The following is a 13680-nucleotide window of genomic DNA, read 5'->3' as shown; positions in this document are numbered from 1 at the left end:
GAGCAATGCTAATCTCCACCAGGCTTCAGGTCAAAGGTTCTCTTGGGAAATCTGTGGGGGAGCCAGCTATAAAACACCAGCAGTAGAAAGTAAAACAGCTACTTCCAAGAGGAAGAATGAGGCCCATGCCAAATGAGCAAGATGACCCAGAATTTTAAGGCAGCTGAAACGTTTTTAAAAGTTCAGAGTAACTGTCACCTTAATGAGCTGACTGCCAAAGGGTATTGCGATCTGCATTCAGTGCCAGTGATTCTGTAGAGTATGCTCATCTTTGCACGTCTGGTCTGTTCGCATTTTTCAATCCCCTATTTGCATATATGGCTCCTTCAGACTTGGTTATATGGCTGTAACAATTGGGGGTGGACAGTAGTGATTGCTGAGTTCACTGTCAGTTGACTTCTCAAAAATATTTTGCCTCTTTCAGTTCCACCCACACGCATAATAGCCAATGAGGACTCAAATCAGGACTAAGATTCAAAACTTGTCATTGCTTTGCTTTGAAAGGGCATCACACAACAAGAAGCTAACGTTGGGGTTGTAGCGGATAGCTTGATGAAGATGTCAATCCAGTGTACAGCAGCTGTGGAAAAAGCAAACTCCATGCTAGGAAGCATTAGGAAAGGAATCGGAAATAAAATGCCAACATCGTAATGCTGTTATACAAATTTGTGGTGTGACCGCATTTGGAGTATTGTGCATAATTCTGGTTGCCTCACATCAAAAAGGATATTACAGAGTTGGAAAGGGTTCAGAAAAAGGCAAGCAAAGTGATCAGGCAGATGGAGTGACCCCCCAATAAAGAAAATTGGCGGTATTTGGGACTTTTTAATTCAGAGAAAAGGGCTGAAAGAGATGACATGGTTGGGGTTTACAAAATTACGTACAGCATGGAGAAAGTGGAAGTTTTTCTGCCTCTGTCATAGCACTAGAACTTGTGGACATTCAGTGAAGCAGAACATAGGAAGATCCGGGATAGTTAAAATAAAGTACTTCTTCACACAACACATAGTTAAACTATGAAACTCACACAGAAGGCAGTAAAGGCCACCAATGTGGATGGCTTTAAAAGCAGATTGGACAAATTCATGGAGGAAATTGGGAGCAGGATGGGCTTTTCCTAATTCTACAATAAGGGAGAAAGTTGATTAATTAATTCCCCACCTACCCCCAGACATTCAACTAGCTCAGGCTTGTAAATGTTAATTTGCCTTCGCACTTAATGGCAAATAAGAATATTTTCCAGCTGACTCGGCATGGCTGTTTCTGTAAACTGGAGGAGCTGTTCCTTTATCTAATTCATGCTCTTGATGTGCAACAAGTGATTATTTTATGTGTGACTAGACATGCTAGTGAAAGTGATGTTTGTGGGCTAGCAGATTTTGTAGATTCATCTGCAAGGCTGTCTAGAGCTGTCTTGAACACAGTTCAAGGTCTGTGCTCCCCACAGCTGTTTGCATAGCTGTCAACTTTTTCCTTTTCTTGCGAGGAATCCTATTCGGAATAAAGGAATTTCCCTTTTTTTTAAAAGGGAAAAGTTGACAGCTATGAGTTTGAAGGAGCAATTTGTGGGATTTATCTTTCAATCTTTGACACAATTGGTGGTGTTCAATTTTTATTCAGAGTAGCCCTTAAGTTAATGGACCTCACTTAATCCTATTCATTAATTTCAGTGGATATATGGGTTGTTAGGCGAGGGTAGTACCTCTGATGAGGAACACATCATGCTCCTCCTGGGGCAGTTTGTCCACCTTTGGTCCCCACCCTGCACTCAGCTCTCACGTGTGGCTCCTAGAAGCTGTCAACAAACAACAGTGGCCACCATCCAGGAAACCTTTTCGACTGGCCGACTAAATCAGGTGAGGGTCTCAAACCCTGGGTAAGTTAGGGACTTCCCCTGCATGCAAAGACAGTCTCTGGTGGATTGAGCAGTCGAAACCAGTAGTGGGTCCAGTGGTCAGGAAGGCAATAGAGGGAAATGAGGGGCCAGGTGGGGCTCAGCCTGGGAAGGTAGCCCATCTAGAAGATGGAAAACTCTGATCCAAAGCCTCTGATGTCCTGTGGGGTATCCTCGGGAGAAGAAAACGCTAAGGAGTAAACCCATAAGACTGTTGGCTGGTGCCGTGTACGCCTCCTTCAGCAACCCCTGCATCCAAGCTGTGCCAAATGTATTGCTCTACTTTCCTTTGGACCACATCAGTGAGGCTGAGAGGAGGGACGTTGTCTCGGCAGCCCAGGACCTTTATACACACCACCCAGGCTTAGCCAAACTAATGAAGAGGTTTGGCTTCACCCCTGGAGGAACACTCCATTTTCTCTCGAGACAGATGGATGCCAAAAAACCCCAACAACAACAACAGCAACAGCAACAACTCTGAGTAAAACTGAATTGAATACCACCCAGTATCTTTAACATAAATCGCAAAAGTGATTAGCAACTTCTAGAATGGCAGTCATGAGTCTGCTGTGCTTTTCTAGTTTATTTTCATCCCAATCCCCCAGTGATTCTAGGGCCAGTCTTTCTGGGTTTAGAAGCCCACTGCGTTTAGACATAAGCAGAACCTTATCTAGTGTGAGAATAATGTGCTGTTCCTGATGGAACTGGTTTGCAGGCGAATGTTTTTGCAGCAATTTCAAATCCAATCAAAGCCAAATCCTTAGATAGCTATAAATAGCACGTTTGAGTTTTAAGTCGGTGAAATCGATTAATTAGCTTCCTCTGGGCTCGGAAACAGACTGAAGACAACTTAATTAACAGAGCCCTTGTTTGGGCTTTCAGGCCAGTATAAAGTATTTTGGGGCGCCTCATAAAAGCTTCAACCTGATTACATTTATTGATGGCTTGATTACAAATTACAGCGTCTCTCCTGGCTATTAAAAAAAAAACCTTTTGCCTCTTTCTAATCACTTTCTGGGGAGAAGAGATATATTAAAGCTCTTTTGAGACACCATAAATAAGAAGCTTTAAAAAAAAAGTAGTGAAGAGAATGTTGCCTCAGGCCTGTTCTGCTCTTTCCATGTTTCTTCTGCTGTTTTATCATTAGTTCCACCAAACGCATCACTTGACACCTTGTGTTTTTTTCAGTGTGATTGAATATTCAAAGTATAATTTGAGTATTGAGTCGGTAACGTATTATATACTGATGCAGGACTGTGAGTGTTTTATAGACCGTTAAAGATGCAGCTACTCTCCAGAGTCAGGAACTAATACGGTTCTACATTTTATGATGAATATTTCAGAATAAATCAGCAAAATACTAAAGCTGCTTTAGAGACTGATGTCACTTCAAGTTACTGGCTGAGAACTGTGTCACTAACATTTTTATTTTTTTCCCCAAACCTGGAAGGTTGAGGCATTGGTCTAGAATCTAGACCAACTCACCTAAAAACAAAGTACCCTATACTAAGTCTATCTCTTATTCACCCTTATACACGTCATAAATAGCTGTGGGAGAGTTTCTCTGTAAAAGTTCCAAAGATCTCAGAAGCCTATTCCTCAGTAACCCAGAGCAAGGCTTTCTTTTAGTATGGCTGCCCCTGTTTCTGTGTAATATCTTTTGTAATATCTTTCCTGCTGGGATCCAGCAGATGCCCACTATCTGCATTTTCTGGAAACATTTTTGTTCCGACAGACTTTCCTGGCTGGATAAATGGGTTTTTACCAGGGGTGTCTACTTTGTATGGTTTCACTTTTGTTGTTAATGTATTTGTTGTTTTTGTGTGTTTAACTTTCTTCTTTATTCTCAATGTTCATCAGCCTGGGAGTGGTTGTCTATAAGGCAATTAAGAAATCCGTGATAATGATAAGTATATAATAGGGTTAAAAACATGTCCATCAGTGACAGACATGTGCAGGCTCCCTTCCACCCACTCAGCCTTCTGCAGAGCTGCCAAGAATGTTCACAAACATTTTAACTCCTCAAGGGTGAAACTATCAGGAATAGACTGTAGAGAATATATTGCTGTTCCTTAAATTGCATTTAAGAACATTTATTTTCTGAGCTTTTTCTCTAAAGCTTCTTAAGTTTCTGTAAGATAATGTTGATGTCTGCATACTATTTCTGATGACCATATAATAAAGCTTTGCTTGCAGCTCCTCTATAATGCTTGGTATATTTGTGTTTCTTAAAATAAAATGCAGGCACTTATGCTCTAAAAATTTCACAAATACCTAGACAATACAAACTGTCAGCTAATACTGCATGATAATATTTCATATTCTGAAAGCTTTGCAGTAAATTTAGGTATGATAAGAAAGGAAGTGTACTTCTGGCATCCATGGAACCTTGGAAGTATGTTAGGCTGATAATGACTGGTCTAAGTGATGGATCTTTAATCCATTCCAGATATGGAAGGAAATGCTTTTCTAATGGATGTATTTTCTTCTTTTTCAGGAAGTAAAGCAGATTTGAGTTCTGAAAGTAAACAAAGCCTCCAAGGTGCCTTTTCTACCCCTGTGAGAAACATGCAAGGGACTCCAGGGTCCTCAACGTCTAAAGAGCAGATTTCCAGCCTTTTGGCCGCAGAGACAGCAATGGGGCCTCCTGCTGCCACACATGATGCTGGAAGACAAAGTGCATTGAGGCATAGTGCACAAGGAAGTCCAGTCTGCCCCTTGTCACAAATCACACATTGTAGCACAAGCAAAGGGAATTCAGAGAGGCCATTTCTGACAAGCAAGAAGAATATGTCTCTGGTGGCCTCGGGTCTGAACCAGGGCGAGTTGGTAAGCACTCCTTCAATGGTAAAATCAGTATGATTCATATTATAGAGCAAGGATCAGAGGCTGCAATTCAAATCCTGATCTTTCTCAGTTTCCATCTAAGAAACTACTCAAAACCATGGAATTTATATCTAGGATCTGGTGCTGAGAGACCATGCAGCCTGCTTTGAGAAATACTATTGACAAACTCTCAGTCCATTCTTATTTTTTAGCAGGTCTGTAAAAAAATTGATAGTTAAAGAAGCCATCATCAAAATATTTCTTTGCCAGCTTTGGCAGTACAGAAAAGTTATGTAAAACTTTTAGACTCCAATCTAAAATTGCTGTAGTAAACAGGGCATTTGGGTTTTCTTTCCTTGTTTTAGAGAGGAGAATTGCCACTACTTCTACTATGAAAGAGTAGCATAATACTTTTTATTAGGTCCAACAGAAGTGGCCTACCTGGGTAATGAGAGTGGTAAACTTACGGGAGAGTGTCATTTCCAAGAACCAACTACTGAAAGAGACATTAGTGAGACCTTTATTTTTTAAAGTGCTTAATCTCACTTTATTCGATAATTTCTGGCCAGTCTCTAATGTTCCATTCTTCAGCAGCATTCTTGAGTACACAGCAGCATCTCAATTTCAGCTTTTCCAGACGGTGTGGATTATCTAGATCAATCTTCCTCAGCCTCGGCCCTCCAGATGTTTTTGAGACTACAATTCCCATCATCCCTGACCACTGGTCTTGCTAGCTAGGGATCATGGGAGTTGTAGTCCCAAAACATCTGGAGGGCTGAGGTTGAGGAAGCCTGATCTAGATGCATATCATTCTGACATGAGGGTTCCATCTTGTCCCCTATGCTATTTAACATTGACAGGAAACTGCTGGAGATGTTTTGGAAGTGATGTCACCAATATATGGACGGCACTGCATAGTCTCTCCCTTTCCATTTTCCCCCTCCCCCATTCCACCACATTCCACCACTGTCTCTCCCCAGGTATTGCTGGACTCCACCCAACAGCCCCATCCAACATGGTCAAGCGTCAGGGATGATGGAAGCTGTTGTCTAACCATACCTGAGGGGTCACAGGTTCCCCCATGCTGTTCTAAACTATGGCCTGTAGTCAGTAATAGGACCGCCCCACAGAGGACCTTAAGGTCCATTAATAACCATAGTTTAGAGGTCCCTGGCCCTAAGGAAGTCAGACTATCCTCCACCAGGGCCAGGGCCTTTTCAGTGATGGCTCCGACCTGGTGGAATGCTCTGTCCCATGAGACTAGGTCCCTTCAGGATTTAACCTCCTTCCGTCGGGCCTTTAAGAGAGAGCTATTCCGAGTGGCCTTTAATTTGAATTCAGCCTGATCTTTTATTTCCCTTCTCTTCGCTCACCCTCCCCTTTTATGAAGATTACCCACTCTGAGACCCCACAGCTAATTCTTCCCTGGCCTCCTTGCTGGCCTAAGTAGGACTAATTCAGCTAGCTAGCCCTGGTGACTATCTAATGCTTATTAGATGGATTTCCTCCAAATTGATTTTTTTGAACTTTGAATTTTATTGTTATTCATGTTTTTATACTGTATTTTATGCTGCTTCTACAATTAAGTGTTTTAAATTTGTTGTTAGCCGCCCTGAGCCCGGTTTTCTGAACCGGGAAGGGCGGGTATAAATAAAAAAATTATCATTTATTTATATGTGAATATGGTTGAGAGAGATACTAATGGAAGCTTAATCCAAACAACAGAGAGGCGACCCTGATCCATAGGACTTCTGATCTGGGAAGAGCAGCTCAATCTCTCATGAACTGGGTAGCATTCTCCTTGAAAAGTCAGGTTTATAGTGTGAGGGTACTTCTGGATCTGGCCATGAATCTGGTTGCCCAAGTAGCAGTCATGGCACAGAGTCTAGGTAATCATAGTTTTAATGATAGTTTTACTGTGGTTTTAATGTTGTAAGCTACCTTGGACATTGATACGGAAAAGAAGGGTGTACGTTCTTAAAAGTTCTTAGAGGCTCTATTGAGAAGACAGCAATATCTAATGTGTTGATAAAATCAATAATTTCTAACTCCAATATTTGCTTTATTTCTAGCGACTAGTACAGATGTTTGCCAGGAAAAATGAGAGCACTTGGTCTAATAAGATTTCTTATGAAACAACTCATGTAGTAATGAAAACAGGTGAGTTGAGAACCCAGAGGAGAACTTTCCCATCTGCATTGCCACATAAAGTGGATGAATAGGTAGGTATGCCGTCAAGACTGCCAGAGTTCAATTTAATAATTGCATGAAGAGAACCAACAACTGTTAATTATGATTGCTTATTGAAACTCACAAGCTCAGAGATGTTTTTTTTTCTGATTACCAAATACTGAGCTTCCCAGATACATGTGGCTAGCCACTGTTGAACACAGAATGCTGTACAGTGGTGCCTCGCAAGACGAAATTAATTCGTTCCGCAAGTTTTTTCTTCTTGTGAGTTTTTCGTCTTGCGAAGCACCGTTTCCCATAGGAATGCATTGAAAATCAATCAATGCGTTCCTATGGAAACCGCCTTCAGACCAGGTCCGGGGACAGTCTGTCCCCCGATCTCTTCTGAAGGCTGGGGGGGGGGGGACAAGGGCTTTTCTTCCCACCGCCAGCCTTCAGAAGGCTGTTCTGAAGGCTGGCGGTGGGAAGAAAAGCCCTTCTCCCCACCTCCCACCCTGCAAGCTCCGGGGACAGGAGGGCTTTCCTCCCGACCGCCAGCATTTTAAAAGCCCCCGGGACAGCGGAGACTTCTCTGCTTTCCCGGGGCGATCTTAAAATGCTGGCGGGCGGCAGCGAATCCTTCGCTGCCGACCCCCAGCATTTTAAAAGCCCCCGGGACAGCGGAGACTTTTCCGCTTCTTGCGAAGCAAGTCCATAGGGAAATTCGTCTTGCGGAACGACTCAAAAACGGAAAACTCTTTCGTCTTGCGAGTTTTTCGTTTTGCGAGGCGTTCGTCTTGCGAGGCACCACTGTATTAGATGCCCCCTGGTCTGAGCTAGCACGGCAATTTTGAGGAAGTGTTGAATGGGGCTTTGAGAGTTCTGAGTCAAAATCCAAACTTGACCTTTGCTGCTATAGTTTTGCTTCTTGTTCCTTGTAGATAGAGAGGACTGCATACTCTTTGCTTTGGTAATTCAGCTTTTTAGGTGGTGGTTATTATTATTATTATTAAATGCAAGTTTCTATCCCACGTGGCTTGCAGAGATAAACTGCAAACACTGACAAGTTATAGGAAACTCATGGGTAGGAAAATAAGCTGAGCAGCTTTCTAGTAGTATATTCTTGTCTCATCCTGTGGCTAACAAAATATATTATGTCTCAAAAACAAACGCGCATGCTGTTTGATTATTTCTTCATTTTTTCAGATTGCCAAGGCTAGCTTTCCTTGGTGCATAATTTGGTTTTGTATCACCACTGAGAAGGTGATAGTAATGGATCAACCAGGTAATTCCTGGAAAACAAAAAGAGAGGGAGACTAATGTCCCTCCTCTGCTTTCCAAAAAGCAGTTTAGATCTTGAAAGGTGCTCTAGCCTGCTTGATGCATCCTGTGAATCTGCACAACATCCTGGCAGGTACCTGGCAGAACTTTCTAAGGGTTGCTTGCCTGTCAGACTACTTGGGCATGATCCAAAGAATTGGGCCCTTGATTCCACATGCCATCTTTCCTCCCTCTGGCACCCTTTCCCCTGTCACCTAGCAATCTTTTGAAGGTACTACTGAGCACGATGATCTGCTGTTAAAGGAAAAATCATTTTCAAAAATCCCATTGGACCTGCCCCCATGCCCTTGGGGATGCCTAAATAATTTTATTTGTATGCCACTTTTCCTCAAAAGAGATCCTGCTCAAAACAGCTCACAACAAAGAAAACAGGTATGCATTTCAAACAAACACTACAAAAACAGTTTCATGATAACATAGCAAAACAATAGCAAATATAATAACATGCCAAACAACCCACCACATTTCAGTACTATAAATAGAACAAGATTACTTAACATGCAGCATCCAATAGCAAAATTAACAAGGGAGCTTCGCGGTTTCACCTTAGTCCTAGAAACACTGCTCCCACGGTGTTGCTCGCTCACAGTCCCTCTCTTGCAGAAGCTTCTTATGAGGTTTCCGAAGGCAGGGCCGGGCCTAAGCACTAATTGAGCTCTCTCTGCTTAATCTTCAGATGAGGATCTGGTTTGCGAGCGGACCCTGAAATACTTCCTAGGTATTGCTGGACGTAAGTGGGTGGTGAGCTACCATTGTAAGTGTGAACATTCATTGAAATATCTCTATTCTCTCCCCTCGCACTCTTGCAAAGTTCAACGGCTAGCAGTACACTCAGGACAGGGTGTTCCTCAGCCTGGGTACCACCACAGGGAATTTAATGTTTAGGATGCAAAATCAAAACTTGATGAAACATTTGGCGATGTCCCACATTTTTGAGGGATTTTTAAAGTTCAAAGCCAACATTGGGAGGCCAAAGGGGGGAGCAGCGGCAATCTTTCTCCACACCACAGGAACTGTTTTCCTAATCTAAATTTCTGCCCCCCACCCCAGCCTGCTGTTTGCATGATGTGGCTGAGGGAGGGTGGAAACATACAAGTGCCATAAAGCTTCTAGTATCTTTGCCCCTGTGGCCCTCCAGAAATTGTTGGGTTGCCAAATCCCGTCATCCCTGACCACTGGCTGCATCTATAGAGTCCAATAACCTCTGGAGGACTGCATGTTTTGAATTTGCCCACATTTTATCTAGCTTGGCCCCCAAACATAAGCCACCTTTTCAGTGTTTTTAGTCTGTCTGTCTCTTTATGCAAAGTAAAGTGTAGGCTCTGCATTTCCCACCCCACTTGAATCATCCAAGTGTGGAGTTTGGCACTAGGCAAAGAATTCACCATCCTGTGATTTTTCCGCTTTTAGCATATGTGGTCAGTAAATATGGACAATGGTGAAATCAAGGAGAAAAGATGCTGGCCACAGTGATCCATGCTTGACTCCAGGCTTGACTCCTGTAATTTGCTCTACACGGGGCTGCCCTTGAAGCTGTCCCAGAAGCTCCAGCGGGTGCAGAATGCTCCTCACGGGGTCTCTGCCATGGGAGCATATTCACCCAGTGCTTTTCCAGCTGCACTGGCTCCCAGTGGAGTACAGGGTGAGATTTAAGGTGCTACTTTTAACCTTTAAAGCCCTTCATGGCCTAGCACCCTCGTACTTACGGGACCGCCTCACCCGGTATGCCCCATGGAGAGCCTCAAGGTCCATAAATAGCAACACCCTAGTGGTCCTGGGCCCTAAGGAAGGTAGATTGGCTTCAACCAGAGCCAGGGCCTTTTCAACTCTGGCCCCGGCCTGGTGGAACGCTCTGCCTCATGAGACCAGGGCCTTGCGGGATCTGATTTTTTTCCGCAGGGCCTGTAAGACAGAGTTGTTCCGCCTGGCCTTTGGCTTGGAGCCAATTTGATTTCCCTCCCTCTCTTTCTTTTTTCTTTTCCTTTCTCCTGCGATGAGGCTACATTTTAATATTTTAATGTTTCAGTATTTTAATGTATTTTAATTTTGTTTTTAAGTTGTAATCATTCAACTTGTTTTTATTATTGCTTGTTAGCCGCCCTGAGCCCAGCCTTGGCTGGGGAGGGCGGGGTATAAATAAAAATTATTATTATTAGTAGTAGTAGTAGTAGTAGTAGTAGTAGTAGTAGTATTTGTGAAGTTAGGGATTCAGTGCACTTCTCCAAAAGAATGAACTATGGGAAACAAGCAAAGAGATGTAAATTTGATTTAGTTTTGCCTAATTCATACAGGTCATTGAATTCTCACCCCCCCCCCGACCCTTTGAATTTCTTTAAAGCATCAACCCACCTAGAGTTGCTCTTGGCAGGACCAGCCCTTGTTCCCTGGAAATAAGCCATAAACTGTTTCAGTTAGTTCAGCATTTGTATTCGTGAAGGAAATGGATTTGAAATCTCAAAGGAGTGGGGAGGATAAAGTTTCCAGCAGTGTACAGTAATACTGCCAGCAGGCAGTATTATTTAAACATGGGCTTGCTCTTTTGCACCACATCGATGTTTTTATTTATTTACTTTATTTTTTTTGTATCTTGAGGTAAGAACTAAAGATTGTGTGGCAGGTGCTAAAAAGAGCTATTTACTGTATCATTATAATTAATAGTAAGCTTCTGCCTGATCTGTCCTAGGGGTTGTACAGTCACTGAAGGAAAGAAGAGTTCTTAATGAGGTATGTCTGGTGTCTGCTATTTTGCTGTTTTTATATGTGAGCATTTTGCAGAGTACTTAGAATGGGGGAGCAGGAGGAAGAGCCACTACTGAAGGTGGCCTTTTGCTTTCTGTTCACCATATTTTTCGCTTTATAAGACGCACCTATGTTTTGGAGGAGGAAAACAAGAAAAAAAATATTCTGAATCCCAGAAGCCAGAACAGCAAGAGGGATCTGGCTTCTGGGATAGCTGCGCAAAGCCTCTTCAGGGCAGCGGGATGAAGGCTCCCCCTGCCCTCAAGAGGCTTCGTGCGGCTAAGCCAGAAGCCAGGACAGCAAGAAGGAAGCCTCAATGCAAAGCCTCCTGAGCGAAAAGGCAGGAGCGCTCCCGCTGTGCTCAAGAAGCCAGCGATAGCTGCGCAGCCTGCATTCACTCCATAAGATGCACACACATTTCCCCATACTTTTCAGGAGGGGAAAAGTGCGACTTATAGAGTGAAAAATACGGTATTTAAATGCTAATACTTATAAATAATTTATTGGATGCTTTAGCTGAGATTCCTGCATTGCAGGGGTTTGGACTAGATGCGCCTTGGGTCCCTTCCAACTACGATTCTATGGTTCTATGTTGGAAAAGGCATTTCCAACACTATACCTCCAGCACCTGTGTGAATTACACAATGCCTTCCCACAACTTACACAGGGGTTATGTTCCAAGGATTGCGCCTGAAGCCAAAATCGTGTATAGTCAAAACCCATTGGGTTGAATGGCAAGTAGGGTTCCAAATTCATTTTCCCCCTGCCTCCTTTCCACCCCTTTTTATTTTTTTGCCATGCACGTAAAGCTGAATGCGTACAAGTTACATGGGATTACTGTACTTGAAACACCAGTTTTTGGTGAATCATTCTCTAATTTGAATCTAAGGAAGCATTCTGTCTAGATTCTATAGCAATTCACAATTGCTTAGACCCGTGGTTCCCACACGCTCCACAGTGAGGCAATTTGATTTTTAAGGGAGCAAATTCAAGAATGAGTTATTAACAGTTAATGGCCTTTTAAACTTCCTCCACGTGAATAGGAATTCACTTTTTGAATAATAAGAATTATATGTCACAGAGGTGGGGCATCAGGATTTTAGAGATGCTTAGGTGGGGCATGGCCAAAAACGGTTGGGAACCATTTATAACATGTTCTGAATTTGTTCCATTCCTCTCTAAGCTCTTGAACTTCTACTTTACAAGATTCCAATGAACATTGTAAACAGTTCAGAGTTTCGCTTTCTGTGAAGATCCAGTTATTCATTCCAGTTGTGTCTCCTTTTTAAAGGAACATTTATTTGATTTTAAGTGTGCAATGAGAGCTGTTGTCTCTGTAGCCCCCCCCCCAAGAAACCCTCTCCTTCTGTCTCAATTTTCACAGAGAGGGTTCCACCTTCTATAGTGCAAGCATTCCTTTCCTTCTAAACCAACCAGAGTTTCATTGTCATTTCATTTCATGTGTGTCGTTTTCCAGGAGGACTTTGAAGTTAGAGGAGACATGATCAATGGGAGAAACCATCAGGGACCCAAAAGAGCAAGGGAATCTCCCGTTGGAAAGGTGTGCATCCATTAACCATTATCACTTATCCAAAGGAGTATGTATCAGGCCTGTACAATTCACAGGAATGTCTTGAGACTGTGCCCCTCTCCAGCACCTCCTAAGGTGGCACCCACTCTTCGGAATATCCTCCCTCTGCAGATTAGGATAGTGCCAACAATTTGTTCTTTCAATTTGTACCTCTTTCAATACTTTTCAAAATTCAACAAGGCTTTTCAGGATAGCGTTGTTGGATCTTGTTCATGCTGGATTTACACGTGGATTTAACATATTGATTTAACTTAGTGTTTTGTTTTTATTAATTTTTGTACACCGCAACAATATTTTTGAATGGTGGGTGGTTTATAATTATGTAAATAAGGGGGAGAAATATGAAGAATCTATGGCTGTAAGGTAAGTGCAAACAGGTAGATTATACCCTCCTGAGTAACCCTTACAGAAATGCTTAACGCTGCTTGCCTATGAGTGTGTGATTGACACTTTGTAATTCATGAAAATGAAATACCATTGATAAGCATGTATGGTGGCTCGTATCTTTTTTAAAAAATAGTTATATTCAGAACCCTCTGACTACTTCTGACTGTTAAAAACTAATAAGGAAGAGGCTGGCAGAATATCAAAAGTCATGTTGCCCTGTTGCTATAGAGAGAAAGTTAATTTCTAGTTCTTCAAGGAGCGAAGGAGGGTTATAATTAGGAGCTGATGCAAATTGTGTTTACGATCCTGCTGCAAAGCTTTGATTCTGCTTGGCTGAATTGTTTATTTTGCCTCCCACCCCCGGCCTGAAGATGTAGTGGCCTGCCATTTCGGCCTGTATTTTTTGTTGTTGTTATTCTGCATTGCCTTGTCACCATAAAGACTGATTGGGATGGGAAGAAAAATGCTGCACTTCTAGATCGAGACAGAGTTTAGTTAAGTGCTCATCTTTTATCTAAGTGTTGTATTTAACTCTACTCGGATCATATTAGCTGTACATACTCAGGTCTGAGCAGACCCCTATAGCATAGTTCATATCCATATTGAGCTCCTTAGTTTGGGATTTCATTGCACACCCCTTCTGACACTTTTGCTTTCCTTTCCAGCTTTTCCAAGGCTTAGAAATATGCTGCTATGGGCCATTCACTGACATGCTCCCAGGTGAGGAGAATGC

At 42.6% G+C, this 13680-nt stretch overlaps 1 protein-coding gene across 4 annotated transcripts in view; it reads left to right on the top strand.

Moving 5' to 3' along the window:
- The window catches only part of BRCA1 (BRCA1 DNA repair associated), a 52318-nt gene that overhangs the window by 32186 nt on the left and 6452 nt on the right, over nt 1-13680 (top strand). For 3 of the 4 annotated variants that reach the window (XM_053361911.1, XM_053361913.1, XM_053361914.1), the window contains 6 exons: nt 4392-4723; nt 6793-6880; nt 8907-8984; nt 10914-10954; nt 12447-12530; nt 13613-13667. In XM_053361911.1, coding sequence (XP_053217886.1) covers nt 4392-4723; nt 6793-6880; nt 8907-8984; nt 10914-10954; nt 12447-12530; nt 13613-13667 — 678 coding nt within the window. Of the gene's footprint in view, nt 1-4391; nt 4724-6792; nt 6943-8906; nt 8986-10913; nt 10955-12446; nt 12531-13612; nt 13668-13680 lie in introns of those variants that run through there. The other variant, XM_053361915.1, reaches the window with a different exon arrangement.

Source organism: Podarcis raffonei, chromosome 13 (genome assembly GCF_027172205.1).
Source record: "Podarcis raffonei isolate rPodRaf1 chromosome 13, rPodRaf1.pri, whole genome shotgun sequence".
Taxonomy (NCBI): Eukaryota; Metazoa; Chordata; class Lepidosauria; order Squamata; family Lacertidae; genus Podarcis; species Podarcis raffonei.
This window is presented reverse-complemented; position numbering and strand designations above follow the sequence as displayed.